The sequence below is a fragment of the Ictalurus furcatus genome, chromosome 7 (assembly GCF_023375685.1).
Source record: "Ictalurus furcatus strain D&B chromosome 7, Billie_1.0, whole genome shotgun sequence".
Classification (NCBI taxonomy): domain Eukaryota; kingdom Metazoa; phylum Chordata; class Actinopteri; order Siluriformes; family Ictaluridae; genus Ictalurus; species Ictalurus furcatus.
This window is the reverse complement of record NC_071261.1, coordinates 34,551,777-34,567,867: the sequence shown is the minus strand read 5'-3', so window position 1 is coordinate 34,567,867 and position 16,091 is coordinate 34,551,777. Positions and strand designations below refer to the sequence as shown.

General features: G+C 39.2%; 2 protein-coding genes across 2 annotated transcripts; both read left to right on the top strand.

The window, feature by feature from the left end:
* Positions 1-357: 357 nt before the first annotated feature.
* On the top strand, positions 358-2,461 carry LOC128610595 (5-beta-cholestane-3-alpha,7-alpha-diol 12-alpha-hydroxylase-like). Its single transcript, XM_053630006.1, has one exon. It carries the CDS (start codon positions 499-501, stop codon positions 2,035-2,037), a length of 1,539 nt encoding a protein of 512 aa, XP_053485981.1. The 5' UTR covers positions 358-498; the 3' UTR covers positions 2,038-2,461.
* A 3,834-nt stretch (positions 2,462-6,295) lies between these two features.
* Positions 6,296-8,405, top strand: LOC128610596 (5-beta-cholestane-3-alpha,7-alpha-diol 12-alpha-hydroxylase-like). Its single transcript, XM_053630008.1, has one exon. It carries the CDS (start codon positions 6,438-6,440, stop codon positions 7,974-7,976), a length of 1,539 nt encoding a protein of 512 aa, XP_053485983.1. The 5' UTR covers positions 6,296-6,437; the 3' UTR covers positions 7,977-8,405.
* Positions 8,406-16,091: the final 7,686 nt, after the last annotated feature.

The window sequence follows — 16,091 nt, the reverse complement described above, 5'->3', positions numbered from 1 at the left end:
GGTAGATACAAAAGCTCAGACAGGTAGAACATTTTAATCAGGGTTATACATGTGAAAGCCTTTACCATTCAGTACCATTCATTACCTTTCAGTGCCATTCATTAATGTGCTGTGATGTGCCTCTGTTGAGGAATTCTTCTCTAAAAGAAAAAAAAAAATTCACAGTGAAACTATTTTAAAAGACTAACAATAATGAGGTTTGAGATTAAAAACACTGATTTTCTGAGTAATAATTATGAGAGCGGTTCAAACGGATTGTCCCTACTGGTAGGTCAGAGATTTTCCAATTCTCACTTGAATGAAGAAATGTGGGTTTGCACACACAAAAAAACCGGAACATCTTGTTTTCATACCTGAGATGATAGGATAGCACTGCACTGGAATTCAAAGTACAGTAGAGGGGCGGAGTCTGAACACAGAGTTTAAACAGGGAGAAGCTGGAGGAAGTGTTGAGAGTACACACACCACACAAAGAGAGAGAGAGAGAAAAGAAACAACATGAGCTTTGTGCTTCAAATTCTTTTTGCTTTGTTTCTCTGTCTGCTTGGGGGACTTTACCTCCTTGGAGCCTTTCGTCGTCGAAGGTCTGGAGAACCTCCTCTGGATAAAGGCCCTCTTCCATGGCTGGGACACGTCCTGGAGTTCAGGAGGGACACTGCAAAGTTTCTAGAGAGGATGAGAAAGAAGCACGGGGATATTTTCACTGTTCAGCTGGGAGGGTTTTATTTCACTTTCCTCACAGACCCACTGTCCTTCGGCTCGGTGGTTAAAGAGGCCCGGGCCAAACTGGACTTTAATGAGTTCGCTAAGCACCTGGTCCAGCGTGTTTTTGGCTACCATCCCTTAGAAGATGACCACAAGCTCATTCAGGCATCCAGCAACAAGCATCTGATGGGTGATGGCCTGGTGGTGATAACACAAGCCATGATGAACAACCTACAGAACCTCATGTTGCACAACATTGGGCCTGGAAATGATGATGACCGACCGTGGCAGGAGGATGGGCTCTTTGCTTACTGCTATAACATCGTGTTTCGAGCCGGATATCTGGCGCTTTTTGGAAATGAAGTAGGCAAAACTGCAGGAAGCGTGGATAAAGCAAAGGAAGTTGACCGAAAGGAGTCAAATGAGCTCTTTTATGAGTTCCGTAAATATGATCAACTTTTCCCAAAGCTGGCCTATGGAGTTCTGGGACCTTCTGAGAAAATGGAAGCAGAGAGACTGAAGAAGCTTTTCTGTAAAGTCCTCGCTGTGGAGAAGGTGAACACCAAAGAGAACATTAGCGGCTGGGTATCTGAATCACAGCAGATGCGTGCCGAGCGTGGAATGCATGAGTCCATGCTGGACAGATACATGTTCATCCTCCTGTGGGCATCCCAGGGTAACACAGGTCCTGCATCATTCTGGCTTCTTCTCTTCCTCATGAAGCACCCAGAGGCCATGAAAGCGGTGAAGAGCGAGCTCGATGAGGTTCTGCATGAAACCGGACAGGAGGTGAAGCGTGGTGGCCCGTTGATTAACCTGACCCGAGACATGCTTCTCAAAACCCCGGTTCTGGACAGTGCAGTGGATGAGAGCCTGCGCATGACGGCTGCTCCTATGCTCACACGAGCAGTTCTGGAGGACATGAGCCTGAAAATGGACAACGGCCACGAATACAAGATCCGCAAAGGTGACCGTGTGTCCCTCTTCCCCTACACCGCTGTCCAGATGGACCCAGAGGTGCACCCTGATCCACTCACCTTCAAATACAACCGCTTCCTCACACCCGATGGCAGAAAAAAGACAGAATTCTACAAAGGAGGAAAGAAAGTGAAGTACTACAACATGCCGTGGGGTGCCGGGGTCAGCGTGTGTCCCGGGAGGTTCTTCGCCATCAACGAGCTCAAGCAGTTCGTCTTCCTCATGCTCACATATTTTGACTTTGAGTTGAAGAACCCAGATGAAGAGATCCCAGACATCGATGTGAGGCGGTGGGGATTCGGGATGATGCAGCCAACGCAGGACATCCCGTTCAGATACAGGCTCAGGTTTTAGACAATGCAACTGTTTGAATTATTAACATCTCGCATTTTACCTTCATGCTAGGTCAGTGTTTATTACTAGTATTATTTTTAGCATTATTAATAGCTTTGCTAATCATTCATATTCATATTCATGTTTAAAGAAAGCCTCAGTTGTAATAATCTGTCTTTATTGGTGATCAAGATGAATGTATAAATATTTTCCCTAGATTAAACAATTTCCTGCTTCAGGCTGTATACTGTATGAATATTACAACGAGTTTTATTTTGATCTGTTCTACGGAAAGCACTTTAAGACTTGGGATAAATAAAATAATATGAAAGATGAAATAGAAATATTGACTTATTTACTGCCTCATGTGTGTGTATATGTCTCAGAAAGTTTCAGAAACTCGTTACAGCATCAGATCCTCTGAATAAACAGTTTCTCATCAGTTTTGTTTAATTAATTTAATTTCACACATCTTTCAAAACTCAAAGCAGTTATCCTCACCTCCAAAATGCACTAAAAATACTGAAACACTTCACACACATCTCAAACTTAACTCATTCTAACAGAACAACAAACAAAAGGTTCTCTCTCAACAAGAACATGACCTTGACCTCAGTCCAATTACCTGAAAAACATTACATCAGGAAACATTACATAAGACTGTGTCTTTGATTTTTCTATGAAGTCTCAGAAATAGTGCAGAATTATTTGTTATTTAGTTTGTTTAGTATTTTGATTTGTTTATTAGGAGTTGTATGTGAAATCTCTTTAAAGCAGAAGAAATTACAAAACTGAGAAAAATGGATTTCTGCCTCTCCCTCTCTCAGTGAAAGACAAGTATTTATGACAAAGAATAGCAAACGTTCAGCTTATTCAGTGTGTTGAGTGCAGGATGTTTAGTCATTCTTCCTCCATTATTATTAATAGCTTTATTTGTGATGTGTATATTAGTTATCTCTCTGATGGAGAAGATTGCAGCATTAGAGGTGCACATCCAGACTCTAGAGAGGGTTAGTGAGAGTGAGACCAGTGCAGTTTCTGTAGATAAAGCATTTCATACCATGATGAAAATGACTTTCACACCAAATGATGTGAGCCATTTGTTAAAATATCAGGCTACAGAGCTCAATGTGCTTTGTATGCTGTGCATGCCTGGTAGGCCCCAGCATTGCTTTTTCAACTGTGCTACATGCATGTATGGTATACCACTGGACTCGTGCATGACCAGTATCTGAAGCTTGTGTAGCATCATGCCTATTTATAGGCCTGCCCTGATCAGGTGATGTGGCAATTAAGCACGTCACGTGATATATAAATGATACCTGTGAACCACGCAGTCCGCCTCTTATCTGAAGTGAAGACGCAAGTCACAGGCACGCCCCAGTATGACAAAGCTACGCAATGTCTCATTCCCTTCTCAGGGAACAGGGTTCAATGCGTAACCTAGATGTTCCCTTTCAAAGGGAACTCCACGTTGCATTAGCTCAACGCTGTGGGAACGAGAATACCCACTCAGTCATATTGAGGGTACGGCCTGTTCAAAAGATCTGAGCCCAAGGGTCACTGCAAGACACTCGAGCCCGGGGTGGAATCTACATCCAGGCTGTAAAATCGAATGGTGTGTGTGGCGTATCCACCCCGTTGCAGCACACACATCCTGTAAGGGTACCCCTTTGCACAAAGCCTTTGAGGAGGTGACACCCAGTCAGTTATAGGCCTAACATCGGCTATTCAAGGGGCTCAAAGATGACCACATAAAAATATTTTTATTTTACTCATTTATTTATTTAAAGTTATATTGTGCCTTGTTGGTAGCCTATGACTGCTGGAATTTTAAAAAAAAATGTTCAGTGTTAAATAAATATTTTGAAATGGTAGTTTTTGTAATTTATTTTTTTCTTTGAAAAGCAAGACAAAATAGTAAAAAGCAGATTTTGACTATTTATGCAATGGTGAAAAAAATGACAAAATAAATGGAAAAAACATGTTCGGTATTCGGCCTTCTTGAAAAGCAAGACAAAATAGTAAAAAGCAGATTTTGACTATTTATACAATGGTGAAAAAAAATGACAAAATAAATGGAAAAAACATGTTCGGTATTATAGCAATCAAAGGAGATTAAAATTAATCTGTCTGCCAAGATTGGTGTGAAAATGTCAAAGCATAGAGAGCATAAAATTTTTAAATAGTGGACGGTAAAAATCAGATGACACCAGAATAATGAATAAAATTAGAATTTATTCCAAATGGTTCCAGAGTAAATAGCAAAAACAATTTCTTTTCGTGCCCCCTAGTGCTCAAAAATCTCAAATGTTTAACTTCATAGTTAAAAGTTTCATGTCAATCCATTAAGCCGTTGTCAATATAAGACCTCACTTCCTGTTTGGAAGCTTCGGCATCATTCTACAGAAGAATATCTTAACAATTTCTGATAGCTTTTGTGGAGTCTCCAGATCATCTCAGCTAAATTTGGTGAGAGTTGAAGAAAAATTGTGAGCTGTGAAAACTTTTACATGCTTTTTCAAAAAAAACAAAACAACAACAAACAAACCTGAAAATGGTGGAAAATCCAGAATATGACGTCATAGAGTTCCTATGTCAAATGCTTCTAAAGTTATAAGTAAAAATGTACCTAACCCAGTGGTGACGCTAAAAGCTAGACTTTTGCCCAGTCAGTGTGCCAAATTTCAAAACTATTTACCATACGGTTCTAGGGGCTGCCATAGACTTTCAGCATAGAAGAAGAAGAGGAAGAAGGACATGAACAAAGGTAATAGGGTTCCAGCACCTTCTGAACTTCAACCATAGTACTACTACTACTACTACTACTATTATATTTCTTATTATTGTTAATAATTATAATAATAATAATAATAATCATCATCATCATCATCAGAAGAAGAAAACAGTCACTACAGGGTGCCTACACACCATTGGGGTTTGGCCCCCTAATTATAAGCAAAAGAACTTCTTCACTGGGAGAGCTGAGATAATAAATCAGGACGAGTTCTCCTCATGCCTGAAACAGACGTCACGACCAACCAAGTTCTGTTCACTTCTGAAACTGACATCACAACCAACCAAGTTATGCTCACGCCAGAGTCTGCTGACATGGACAACCAAGTTTTGCTCACACCCGAGTCTGCTGACACGGACAACCAAGTTCAGCCTGCAGAGTTGATGGAGGATGATGCTCTGCTTTGATGCTCTGCTGAGGACGTCGCTCAGCCTTCCGGCCCCTGTTTCAGCTGTCTTATGTTTCACCCCTGATTATGTTTGTGATTTGAACCCCTCATGTCTCTTTGCACTTCACATAGTATTGAGTGTTATCACCATACCAAGCGTTTGTACCCTGTTCCTCGTTTTGATTCATGTTCTTTGATCTTGTTTCTGGTTTGTCGTTCTCAATTCTTGCCTTGCCTCGTTTATGCCTGTTTGCTGATCGTCTGACCCATTGCCTGTTTGTGACCATGCTATTGTCTTATGATTTGGATTTGTTTACCTGTCTCTTTTTATTAAATGCTCTTATCTGCACTTGCATCTGTCCTAACCTTCAATATGTGGAATACGTGACAACGACCTTAGTTTTAACAGATGAAAGGATTTTTTTTAAAACTGTACCTCATACAGTAAGCACTTCATAAAGAAATGTTACACTTGAAAATAAAGCACAGAGAAATATAATGTATACATTTTGTAAGTTTTCCTTTGCAATTAACATTTATTTCTGAAGTAAGGCAAGTTCTTTGCTCTTGCAATATTCAGTTGGTTTTGTTCCTTTTAATGTTTCCGGTAATTTACTGATTCATACACATCCAGAAGTGCACAGGCAACATATTTGTCTTATTTCCCCCGACTCCTTTTTTTGAGGGAGTAATTCTGCACAATGTATGTTTCATCCATGCATTAAAAAATCCCATCTGGGTAGATACAAAAGCTCAGACAGGTAGAACATTTTAATCAGGGTTATACATGTGAAAGCCTTTACCATTCAGTACCATTCATTACCTTTCAGTGCCATTCATTAATGTGCTGTGATGTGCCTCTGTTGAGGAATTCTTCTCTAAAAGAAAAAAAAAAATTCACAGTGAAACTATTTTAAAAGACTAACAATAATGAGGTTTGAGATTAAAAACACTGATTTTCTGAGTAATAATTATGAGAGCGGTTCAAACGGATTGTCCCTACTGGTAGGTCAGAGATTTTCCAATTCTCACTTGAATGAAGAAATGTGGGTTTGCACACACAAAAAAACCGGAACATCTTGTTTTCATACCTGAGATGATAGGATAGCACTGCACTGGAATTCAAAGTACAGTAGAGGGGCGGAGTCTGAACACAGAGTTTAAACAGGGAGAAGCTGGAGGAAGTGTTGAGAGTACACACACCACACAAAGAGAGAGAGAGAGAAAAGAAACAACATGAGCTTTGTGCTTCAAATTCTTTTTGCTTTGTTTCTCTGTCTGCTTGGGGGACTTTACCTCCTTGGAGCCTTTCGTCGTCGAAGGTCTGGAGAACCTCCTCTGGATAAAGGCCCTCTTCCATGGCTGGGACACGTCCTGGAGTTCAGGAGGGACACTGCAAAGTTTCTAGAGAGGATGAGAAAGAAGCACGGGGATATTTTCACTGTTCAGCTGGGAGGGTTTTATTTCACTTTCCTCACAGACCCACTGTCCTTCGGCTCGGTGGTTAAAGAGGCCCGGGCCAAACTGGACTTTAATGAGTTCGCTAAGCACCTGGTCCAGCGTGTTTTTGGCTACCATCCCTTAGAAGATGACCACAAGCTCATTCAGGCATCCAGCAACAAGCATCTGATGGGTGATGGCCTGGTGGTGATAACACAAGCCATGATGAACAACCTACAGAACCTCATGTTGCACAACATTGGGCCTGGAAATGATGATGACCGACCGTGGCAGGAGGATGGGCTCTTTGCTTACTGCTATAACATCGTGTTTCGAGCCGGATATCTGGCGCTTTTTGGAAATGAAGTAGGCAAAACTGCAGGAAGCGTGGATAAAGCAAAGGAAGTTGACCGAAAGGAGTCAAATGAGCTCTTTTATGAGTTCCGTAAATATGATCAACTTTTCCCAAAGCTGGCCTATGGAGTTCTGGGACCTTCTGAGAAAATGGAAGCAGAGAGACTGAAGAAGCTTTTCTGTAAAGTCCTCGCTGTGGAGAAGGTGAACACCAAAGAGAACATTAGCGGCTGGGTATCTGAATCACAGCAGATGCGTGCCGAGCGTGGAATGCATGAGTCCATGCTGGACAGATACATGTTCATCCTCCTGTGGGCATCCCAGGGTAACACAGGTCCTGCATCATTCTGGCTTCTTCTCTTCCTCATGAAGCACCCAGAGGCCATGAAAGCGGTGAAGAGCGAGCTCGATGAGGTTCTGCATGAAACCGGACAGGAGGTGAAGCGTGGTGGCCCGTTGATTAACCTGACCCGAGACATGCTTCTCAAAACCCCGGTTCTGGACAGTGCAGTGGATGAGAGCCTGCGCATGACGGCTGCTCCTATGCTCACACGAGCAGTTCTGGAGGACATGAGCCTGAAAATGGACAACGGCCACGAATACAAGATCCGCAAAGGTGACCGTGTGTCCCTCTTCCCCTACACCGCTGTCCAGATGGACCCAGAGGTGCACCCTGATCCACTCACCTTCAAATACAACCGCTTCCTCACACCCGATGGCAGAAAAAAGACAGAATTCTACAAAGGAGGAAAGAAAGTGAAGTACTACAACATGCCGTGGGGTGCCGGGGTCAGCGTGTGTCCCGGGAGGTTCTTCGCCATCAACGAGCTCAAGCAGTTCGTCTTCCTCATGCTCACATATTTTGACTTTGAGTTGAAGAACCCAGATGAAGAGATCCCAGACATCGATGTGAGGCGGTGGGGATTCGGGATGATGCAGCCAACGCAGGACATCCCGTTCAGATACAGGCTCAGGTTTTAGACAATGCAACTGTTTGAATTATTAACATCTCGCATTTTACCTTCATGCTAGGTCAGTGTTTATTACTAGTATTATTTTTAGCATTATTAATAGCTTTGCTAATCATTCATATTCATATTCATGTTTAAAGAAAGCCTCAGTTGTAATAATCTGTCTTTATTGGTGATCAAGATGAATGTATAAATATTTTCCCTAGATTAAACAATTTCCTGCTTCAGGCTGTATACTGTATGAATATTACAACGAGTTTTATTTTGATCTGTTCTACGGAAAGCACTTTAAGACTTGGGATAAATAAAATAATATGAAAGATGAAATAGAAATATTGACTTATTTACTGCCTCATGTGTGTGTATATGTCTCAGAAAGTTTCAGAAACTCGTTACAGCATCAGATCCTCTGAATAAACAGTTTCTCATCAGTTTTGTTTAATTAATTTAATTTCACACATCTTTCAAAACTCAAAGCAGTTATCCTCACCTCCAAAATGCACTAAAAATACTGAAACACTTCACACACATCTCAAACTTAACTCATTCTAACAGAACAACAAACAAAAGGTTCTCTCTCAACAAGAACATGACCTTGACCTCAGTCCAATTACCTGAAAAACATTACATCAGGAAACATTACATAAGACTGTGTCTTTGATTTTTCTATGAAGTCTCAGAAATAGTGCAGAATTATTTGTTATTTAGTTTGTTTAGTATTTTGATTTGTTTATTAGGAGTTGTATGTGAAATCTCTTTAAAGCAGAAGAAATTACAAAACTGAGAAAAATGGATTTCTGCCTCTCCCTCTCTCAGTGAAAGACAAGTATTTATGACAAAGAATAGCAAACGTTCAGCTTATTCAGTGTGTTGAGTGCAGGATGTTTAGTCATTCTTCCTCCATTATTATTAATAGCTTTATTTGTGATGTGTATATTAGTTATCTCTCTGATGGAGAAGATTGCAGCATTAGAGGTGCACATCCAGACTCTAGAGAGGGTTAGTGAGAGTGAGACCAGTGCAGTTTCTGTAGATAAAGCATTTCATACCATGATGAAAATGACTTTCACACCAAATGATGTGAGCCATTTGTTAAAATATCAGGCTACAGAGCTCAATGTGCTTTGTATGCTGTGCATGCCTGGTAGGCCCCAGCATTGCTTTTTCAACTGTGCTACATGCATGTATGGTATACCACTGGACTCGTGCATGACCAGTATCTGAAGCTTGTGTAGCATCATGCCTATTTATAGGCCTGCCCTGATCAGGTGATGTGGCAATTAAGCACGTCACGTGATATATAAATGATACCTGTGAACCACGCAGTCCGCCTCTTATCTGAAGTGAAGACGCAAGTCACAGGCACGCCCCAGTATGACAAAGCTACGCAATGTCTCATTCCCTTCTCAGGGAACAGGGTTCAATGCGTAACCTAGATGTTCCCTTTCAAAGGGAACTCCACGTTGCATTAGCTCAACGCTGTGGGAACGAGAATACCCACTCAGTCATATTGAGGGTACGGCCTGTTCAAAAGATCTGAGCCCAAGGGTCACTGCAAGACACTCGAGCCCGGGGTGGAATCTACATCCAGGCTGTAAAATCGAATGGTGTGTGTGGCGTATCCACCCCGTTGCAGCACACACATCCTGTAAGGGTACCCCTTTGCACAAAGCCTTTGAGGAGGTGACACCCAGTCAGTTATAGGCCTAACATCGGCTATTCAAGGGGCTCAAAGATGACCACATAAAAATATTTTTATTTTACTCATTTATTTATTTAAAGTTATATTGTGCCTTGTTGGTAGCCTATGACTGCTGGAATTTTAAAAAAAAATGTTCAGTGTTAAATAAATATTTTGAAATGGTAGTTTTTGTAATTTATTTTTTTCTTTGAAAAGCAAGACAAAATAGTAAAAAGCAGATTTTGACTATTTATGCAATGGTGAAAAAAATGACAAAATAAATGGAAAAAACATGTTCGGTATTCGGCCTTCTTGAAAAGCAAGACAAAATAGTAAAAAGCAGATTTTGACTATTTATACAATGGTGAAAAAAAATGACAAAATAAATGGAAAAAACATGTTCGGTATTATAGCAATCAAAGGAGATTAAAATTAATCTGTCTGCCAAGATTGGTGTGAAAATGTCAAAGCATAGAGAGCATAAAATTTTTAAATAGTGGACGGTAAAAATCAGATGACACCAGAATAATGAATAAAATTAGAATTTATTCCAAATGGTTCCAGAGTAAATAGCAAAAACAATTTCTTTTCGTGCCCCCTAGTGCTCAAAAATCTCAAATGTTTAACTTCATAGTTAAAAGTTTCATGTCAATCCATTAAGCCGTTGTCAATATAAGACCTCACTTCCTGTTTGGAAGCTTCGGCATCATTCTACAGAAGAATATCTTAACAATTTCTGATAGCTTTTGTGGAGTCTCCAGATCATCTCAGCTAAATTTGGTGAGAGTTGAAGAAAAATTGTGAGCTGTGAAAACTTTTACATGCTTTTTCAAAAAAAACAAAACAACAACAAACAAACCTGAAAATGGTGGAAAATCCAGAATATGACGTCATAGAGTTCCTATGTCAAATGCTTCTAAAGTTATAAGTAAAAATGTACCTAACCCAGTGGTGACGCTAAAAGCTAGACTTTTGCCCAGTCAGTGTGCCAAATTTCAAAACTATTTACCATACGGTTCTAGGGGCTGCCATAGACTTTCAGCATAGAAGAAGAAGAGGAAGAAGGACATGAACAAAGGTAATAGGGTTCCAGCACCTTCTGAACTTCAACCATAGTACTACTACTACTACTACTACTATTATATTTCTTATTATTGTTAATAATTATAATAATAATAATAATAATAATAATAATAATAATAATAATCATCATCATCATCATCATCATAAGAAGAATTAAACAGTCACTACAGGGTGCCTACACACCATTGGGGTTTGGCCCCCTAATTATAAGCAAAAGAACTTCTTCACTGGGAGAGCTGAGATAATAAATCAGGACGAGTTCTCCTCATGCCTGAAACAGACGTCACGACCAACCAAGTTCTGTTCACTTCTGAAACTGACATCACAACCAACCAATTTATGCTCACGCCAGAGTCTGCTGACATGGACAACCAAGTTTTGCTCACACCCGAGTCTGCTGACACGGACAACCAAGTTCAGCCTGCAGAGTTGATGGAGGATGATGCTCTGCTTTGATGCTCTGCTGAGGACGTCGCTCAGCCTTCCGGCCCCTGTTTCAGTTGTCTTATGTTTCACCCCTGATTATGTTTGTGATTTGAACCCCTCATGTCTCTTTGCACTTCACATAGTATTGAGTGTTATCACCATACCAAGCGTTTGTACCCTGTTCCTCGTTTTGATTCATGTTCTTTGATCTTGTTTCTGGTTTGTCGTTCTCAATTCTTGCCTTGCCTCGTTTATGCCTGTTTGCTGATCGTCTGACCCATTGCCTGTTTGTGACCATGCTATTGTCTTATGATTTGGATTTGTTTACCTGTCTCTTTTTATTAAATGCTCTTATCTGCACTTGCATCTGTCCTAACCTTCAATATGTGGAATACGTGACAACGACCTTAGTTTTAACAGATGAAAGGATTTTTTTAAAATTGTACCTCATACAGTAAGCACTTCATAAAGAAATGTTACACTTGAAAATAAAGCACAGAGAAATATAATGTATACATTTTGTAAGTTTTCCTTTGCAATTAACATTTATTTCTGAAGTAAGGCAAGTTCTTTGCTCTTGCAATATTCAGTTGGTTTTGTTCCTTTTAATGTTTCCGGTAATTTACTGATTCATACACATCCGGAAGTGCACAGGCAACATATTTGTCTTATTTCCCCCGACTCCTATTTTGAGGGAGTAATTCTGCACAATTTATGTTTCATCCATGCATTAAAAAATCCCATCTGGGTAGATACAAAAGCTCAGACAGGTAGAACATTTTAATCAGGGTTATACATGTGAAAGCCTTTACCATTCAGTACCATTCATTACCTTTCAGTACCATTCATTAATGTGCTGTGATGTGCCTCTGTTGAGGAATTCTTCTCTAAAAGAAAAAAAAAAATTCACAGTGAAACTATTTTAAAAGACTAACAATAATGAGGTTTGAGATTAAAAACACACTAAAAATTACTACAATGTAAAATATTTTCATCCACCGCTCACTTTATTAGGAACCCCTGTACACATGCACATTTATGCAGTTATCTAGTCAGCCAATCATGTGACAACAGCGTAAAGAATAACAATCATGCAGATGCAGATCAAGAGTTTCAGTTAATGTTCACTGCATCGTGTGATCTCTGTGACTAACTGTGGCATGGTTGTTGGTACCAGATGGACTGGTTTGTGTACTTCAGAAACTGCTGATCTCCTGGGATTTTCACACACAACAGTCTCTAGAGTTTACACAGAATGGTAATAATTGTAGCTCTTGAAACTGATCAGTATTATTAATCCATTATCAAATATTCTGATTGAGATTTATCAAAAATATTAAGGATATATTTTCATGAAATAAACTTATTTCACAAACAAGATGTAAATTTTAGACAAAATTAACTGTTGGATTTTTAGGCATTTATTTTGGTATAATTTTTTTTATTGTTGTGATATTTAAAAAATAATTCAGTGGCTTTATAGAGTGCAAGCAACACAAGCAAGGAGACAACCCTGATCAGGTCAGTAGAAGGACATTTACCACTTTAACCAGCACCGTCTCTGTGCTATGATGAGGCCTATATATCTGACTGATATATTTTATGAATGTTGTTCCTATGTAAGTACAAGCATAGCTGCTGTGTACAACCTTTTCCAAGATCTTGGAGATGAAGGGGAGATTTGATATAGGTCTACAGCTGAACAGTTGACAGGGGTCAAGGTCAGGTTTTTTAAATCAGGGATTTAATAACTGCTAGTTAAATGATTTAGGTACATAGCCAGTGCTAAGGGAAGAATTTATTATTTTTAGAAGGGGTGTGATTACTTCTGTTATTATCCGTTTGAAGAAACATGTAGATAAGGGATCTAGTATACAAGTTGATTTTGATGAAGTAATGAAATTATTTCAGTCTCTCAAAGGGGAGTAAAACATTCCAGTTGTTGATCTGATATTAATCTATTATCTACATGGTTAGTTATCAAGTTGTCCGGCTGATATTTAAAATTCTCAAGAGTTAGATCCCTACTGGGTGTCATGTAATGCGGATGGAGGAGAGTTGAGACGGATGCAATTGCAATAAAAGGGCAAAGGCAGGGAGACAAATCTAAGTCGTGAATCAAAATACATAAACTAGAAATAGATGGAGGTCAGGTGATCTACAATCAACTGTGGCAGGGATAATACAAAAGCACAAATGAGGGAACAGAACGAGATCAAGAACCGGGATGCATAAACTCAGAACAAATGTGTGTTCCATGTGATTCATTATGTGGAACGTAAATGGATGTGCAGTATTGTCTGATAAGATATATTTTTTATGCCAGTGTCAAAGATTAATTTCTGTCCAGGAAATCTGAACAGACAATAAAGTCAAATAAACCCAAACCTAAAACAAACAAAGCAGACTGAAAATCTGAACACGCCAACAATTTCTGCGTTGCATAAATATCTCATGGTGAACATATCATGATGCTGAATGTGTATTTTCTAATCTCTGTTATGTTTCAATCCAATCAGTCAGCGTTACCAAGATCAGCTGAATGAGGTGAATTACAGCAGACATCTAACATTACTTAGAAAATTCTGAGATCAGACGACTTTACTGCAATTAGACAACATTACTGTGATAAACTAACAAGGTGCCAGGTACAGCTATGAGTTCTGCACATATCTCCAAATATATGTGAGTGTGAGGTTTGTGTGGAGGTTTAAATGTTTGGCCCCGTAGCCTGACTTTTGCAAAGATATTCATCCGCATAAAATTTTTTCCGATTGTGCCATGTTAGAGAGAGACTCGAAGTCACCTTAACACGTGTTAATTACTATGCATTTCAACTCTGATTTGGCTTCAGAACACATTAATTTACACGGTGTCATTGCATGGATTACTCTGATGTGGCCTTTATCTGCTGTTTGGACTGAAAGCTCTGGCACCCATTCATTTGCATTTTATGGACCCATGTTTGTGTTCAGATGAAGACAGAAAGGCATACATATCATGGATGACCTGAAGGTGAGCAAATCAGCAAGTTTTCATTTTTGGCTGAAATATCCATTTAACCATTTTATCAAATGTGAAAGTTCCAAATTCTATGTAATCAAGATCTAACCCCCAAGCTTCATGTGAAAAAAAAAAATCTGAACAATAAGGTTGCATTGCACCATTTTTACATCACTGCATTAATTTATTTTTTAGATTGTGAACTCTTGCTGTGCAGCTCTCCAATTTTCATGAAAATTCTTTGAAGTACCTCAAAAGGTATATCGTAGTTCTTTGGGATACTCAATGTTCAGAACACAGTAGTCCAAGCAGTATAGCAAGAGCATTAGGAACATCTGCGTTCTGAAACAATCTCCCTTTCCAGTATCACAGCAACATTCAGGACATCAGCTGGGAAGAAACCATCATGTCTGGTATCCTCACTCAGTCAGGACACCCACCTTAACTCCCCTAACTGACTTCCACATCATCAGTTAGCTAAAGAGACAAGAAAAGAAAGAGAGGACTTAGTAATTTATTGTACTTCTACAAAGTAGGAATACAATACTGCTACTGGGATAAAAAAATAATAATAATAATAAAAAAAATAGCTGCAAGCAGCAATTGCGGATTCCTCAAGATTGCGGACCATTTCAAAATTGACATGGTGGAGAAATGTATCCCACAGATGTAACATTTCAACGCATTTGGATCAATGGCAGATTTTAAGTTCATTTTTGTAGTTTTCCACAAATGATAATTGTCTAGAACAAATCAGGAGTCTGAGAATTTTGGAGAATTATTTCATGCTGATACAACACTAACATTTTGAATTTATTCCTGATGCAATAACAAATCTGAATGAAGTGTTGTTTGACTGGATCCAAGACAGTGCCATCTAGTGGACGATAAAGATAGTTAAATATAATGTAACTATTAAAGATACCTTAGTGTCCTTTTTGTGTGTGCCACAGATGAAGTCCAAAGTTTAATGTTCCATTGATTTATGGACAAGAAATATGCACAACAGATGTCAATTCACCAATATGTAAATAGTTCAGCAAATTTTTTATTTGATTCCTTATTGCTCATCACCCTATAGAAAGACATGCATCACAGTTCAAGTCAATCGGACCTACAGTACAAAAGGAGATTTTTGTAGTTTTGAACAAAGTACATCATGGTGTACGTTATGGGTCCCAATGGAATTTTTTTGTTCCCGATAAGAAATAAGGCACATATACCAATTTTCAGACATTTTGGACTTGTGGGACCAAGGGAAAATCATGTAGATTTGGGCATGGCCTGTAGTGCCACCTATGGACTCATGTGGGCCATTTGTTTTGTGGCAGTTACTCGTGGCCTGTAGTATCAATGTGCCAAATTTCACAACTTACCATTCATATCTTGCATTATTGGGCACCTTAGGGAGAGAAGGAGGAGAACAACAACAACAACAACAACAACAACAACAACAACATCCTCCAGACAGAGGAATCCTAAAAATAAAAATATTTACCATCCCACCTCAAAAACTTTATAAAAATAAATAAAGTAAAAAAAAATTGCTTGGATTTTCTCTCATGAAATAAGGTAGGCCCTGAAGAACTCCTTCCCTTTTCTTCTGATTAGAGATCTGCCAATAAATTACATAACTGTTATTCAAAAACAAAGTGATAAAAGTCATATAAAGGACCAACAGAAGACGCAGAAGCACAAAAGTGCAAAGGCAAGTAAGGATAATTACAGAAACAAAGTCACATTACAGAGATCGCCACAATGTAACATGAAGCTTCACCTCAAACCAATCACCAAGTGTTGTAGGAAGGTGAAAGTGGCTTCCTTAAAATGTTTTTACCTCAAAGTGATTTGTAGCACACACACACTGGAAATGGTGTAGCAAAAGTTCAACCAATGTGAAAAAAAGAAAAGGAAAAAAAAAAACCCTGATAC